The sequence below is a fragment of the Parus major genome, chromosome 4, assembly GCF_001522545.3.
Source record: "Parus major isolate Abel chromosome 4, Parus_major1.1, whole genome shotgun sequence".
NCBI classification, from domain to species: Eukaryota; Metazoa; Chordata; class Aves; order Passeriformes; family Paridae; genus Parus; species Parus major.
In genome coordinates, this window is record NC_031771.1 from 67,622,070 (window position 1) to 67,624,431 (window position 2,362).

Here is a 2,362-nt window from a genome sequence, read left to right on the forward strand (position 1 = left end):
GGCTGGAAAGGTGTGGATCCATAGCTGGAGATGGGATCCATATTTGGAAAGGTTTAGATCCATGGATGGAGAAGTGTGGATCCATGGATGGAAAGGTTTGGATCCATGGTTGGAAAGATGTGGATCCATGGATGGAAAGGGGTGGACCCACGGCTGGAAATGTTTGGATCCGTGGTCAGAAAGGGGTGGATCCATTGTCGGAGATGTGAATCCACAGCTGGCAATTCACGGATCCATAACTGGAGAGCCATGAGGGCCCCTCCATCCCAGCAGGATCCAGGTCTATCCCAGCAATCCCAATCCAAGGAGCACCTTAAATCCTCCCCAGCTTCTCCCGCACCTCCAGCCTCTGGAATCCGGGAGACTCTGGAGCGGGACACTCACCCTTTGACGTAGATGTCGCTCATCTTCTCCCCGGTGATGCTGAGGTCGTCCAGGATCACATCCTTGGCATTCCAGATGATGCAGCGCAGGTAGAACCTGGAAAATCCCGGGAATAAAACCATGGGATGATGGAAAACTCATCAGTTGTCCCGCTGAGGGATTTCCCTGTGGGATCCGTTTTCCTGGAGATGATCCCACAGCTGTCCCTCATCCAGGTGGGTGAATCCATCCCCACCTGAGGCTTCCAAGTATTCCTAACTGCTTTCCCAAAAGAGAAGATGTGGAAGAAATGGGAAATTACCTCTTGGCTTTGCGTGGAGTGACGTTGAAAGGGGGGCCGGGATGTCCCAGGGATTTGGGAAACAGATCCACCCACATCTGGAGCTTTCCCTGTGTGGAAGAACAGATCCCTGAAATCCTGGGAGATTCCAAACCGGAATGGCTGAACCTCCCCAGGGAGAGCTGGGATCCTTGGGTGGGAAGGGAGGATTCCTCAATGGAAAAATGGCATTAAAGGTTATTTTAAAATTATTTTAGGGATAGTTGGGAATGTGTCGATGGATGTAAATCCTGAGGAGAAGCTGAGGGAGGCAGGAAAGGGGCTGGAGCACCAGGAAAAGCTGAGGGAGCTGGCAATGGGGCTCAGCCTGGAAAAAACAGGGATCCAGAGGGACCTTCTGGCTCTCCACAACTCCCTGGAATGTTGGAACCTGGTGGGATTGGGATCTGATCCCAGGGAATAACAGGAAAAGAGGGAACGGCCTCAGGCTGTGCCAGGATCAGCTCAGGCTGGACAGCAGCAGGAATTTCCTCATGGAAAAGGCAGTCAGGGATTGGGAGCGCCCAGGGAGGTTTGGAATCCTCATCCCTGGAGGTGTCCAAGGAATTCCTGGATGTGGCTTTGAGTGCCAAGGTGGGAATCGGGCACAGCTCGGACTCCATGACCTTGGAGAGCTTTTCCAGCATCAGTGATCCCAGGATTCTGGGAGAAGAATTCTGAGTAGGACTTTTAGACCACAAATGTAAAATTAAATTAAATTAAATGCCAATCAATTTAATTTAATTTAATTTAATTTAAAAACAGGAGCAGGGCCTGAAGGGAATGACACCTGCCCTCCCTGGGAACATCCCATATCCCAAGACAGACATTCCCAGTGAGATTCTCCCCTTGGATCCATCTGGATCGGGAGATGCTGCTCCTGGGCTCATCCCAGCACGCACCTGCTCGATGTCCGGCTGGAGGGGGCTGTAAAGGCGCCGCGTCTCCACGTGCTCCGGAACCAATCCCTGCTTCCAGAGCGCGGCCAGGGCCAGCCGCTCCTCCACCGGGCCCAGGTGCGGATTTGGGGGTTTTCCATCTTCTGCCATGGGGAAAAAATCGGAGTGAATCCCACAAGGATGGATTTTGGCCGGGAAGAGCTGGAGCAGCACAGCCTCTCTTCCCAAATCCGTCACCACAAACCATCCTGGGCACAGGGATAACGTTCCCAGTGGGAAAACCCACGGAGATCCTCGTACAACCACCCCACAAATCCCGGCCAGGGAAACGTGGCAAGGATCCCATGGGAAACAGAATCCAATGGTTGATCCCACTCCTGGATCCAGCTCTCCGAAAGTCCCAGAAATCTGGATTCCCATCAACCTTCTGCCAACAGTTTATCCCACAGTTTAAAACCACCCAGGATCTTCAGCTGGGCAGACAGGAAGGAGCTCCCGGTGGGATCCCATTTCTCCTCTGCAGGATTTGGGGTGAAAGACAGGAATGAGAGGAGGAGGAACATGGAGACACCACCGGCACAGCCTGGGGGTTGTTCCAAGTTCCTACTCAGGTTCAAGTCCCTGCTCCGGTCCCACCAGGATATTTCTGGTGCTCCATCCATAGAAGACTTGGAATTATCTTCCCCCCCTCCTCACCTGCTCCACACCAGCCCCTGATCCTGCCAAAAATGGGCCAAGATTCCTCAGTCATGGACATTCC

General features: G+C 53.0%; 1 protein-coding gene across 1 annotated transcript in view; it reads right to left on the reverse strand.

Annotated features, from left to right (window-relative positions):
* The window catches only part of DYSF (dysferlin), a 72,131-nt gene that overhangs the window by 15,475 nt on the left and 54,294 nt on the right, over positions 1 to 2,362 (reverse strand). Inside the window, exons 48-50 of the mRNA XM_033513903.1 lie at positions 1,606 to 1,745; positions 686 to 774; positions 385 to 480 (exon numbers count right to left, since the gene is read on the reverse strand). Coding sequence (XP_033369794.1) covers positions 385 to 480; positions 686 to 774; positions 1,606 to 1,745 — 325 coding nt within the window. The remainder of the gene's footprint in view (positions 1 to 384; positions 481 to 685; positions 775 to 1,605; positions 1,746 to 2,362) is intronic.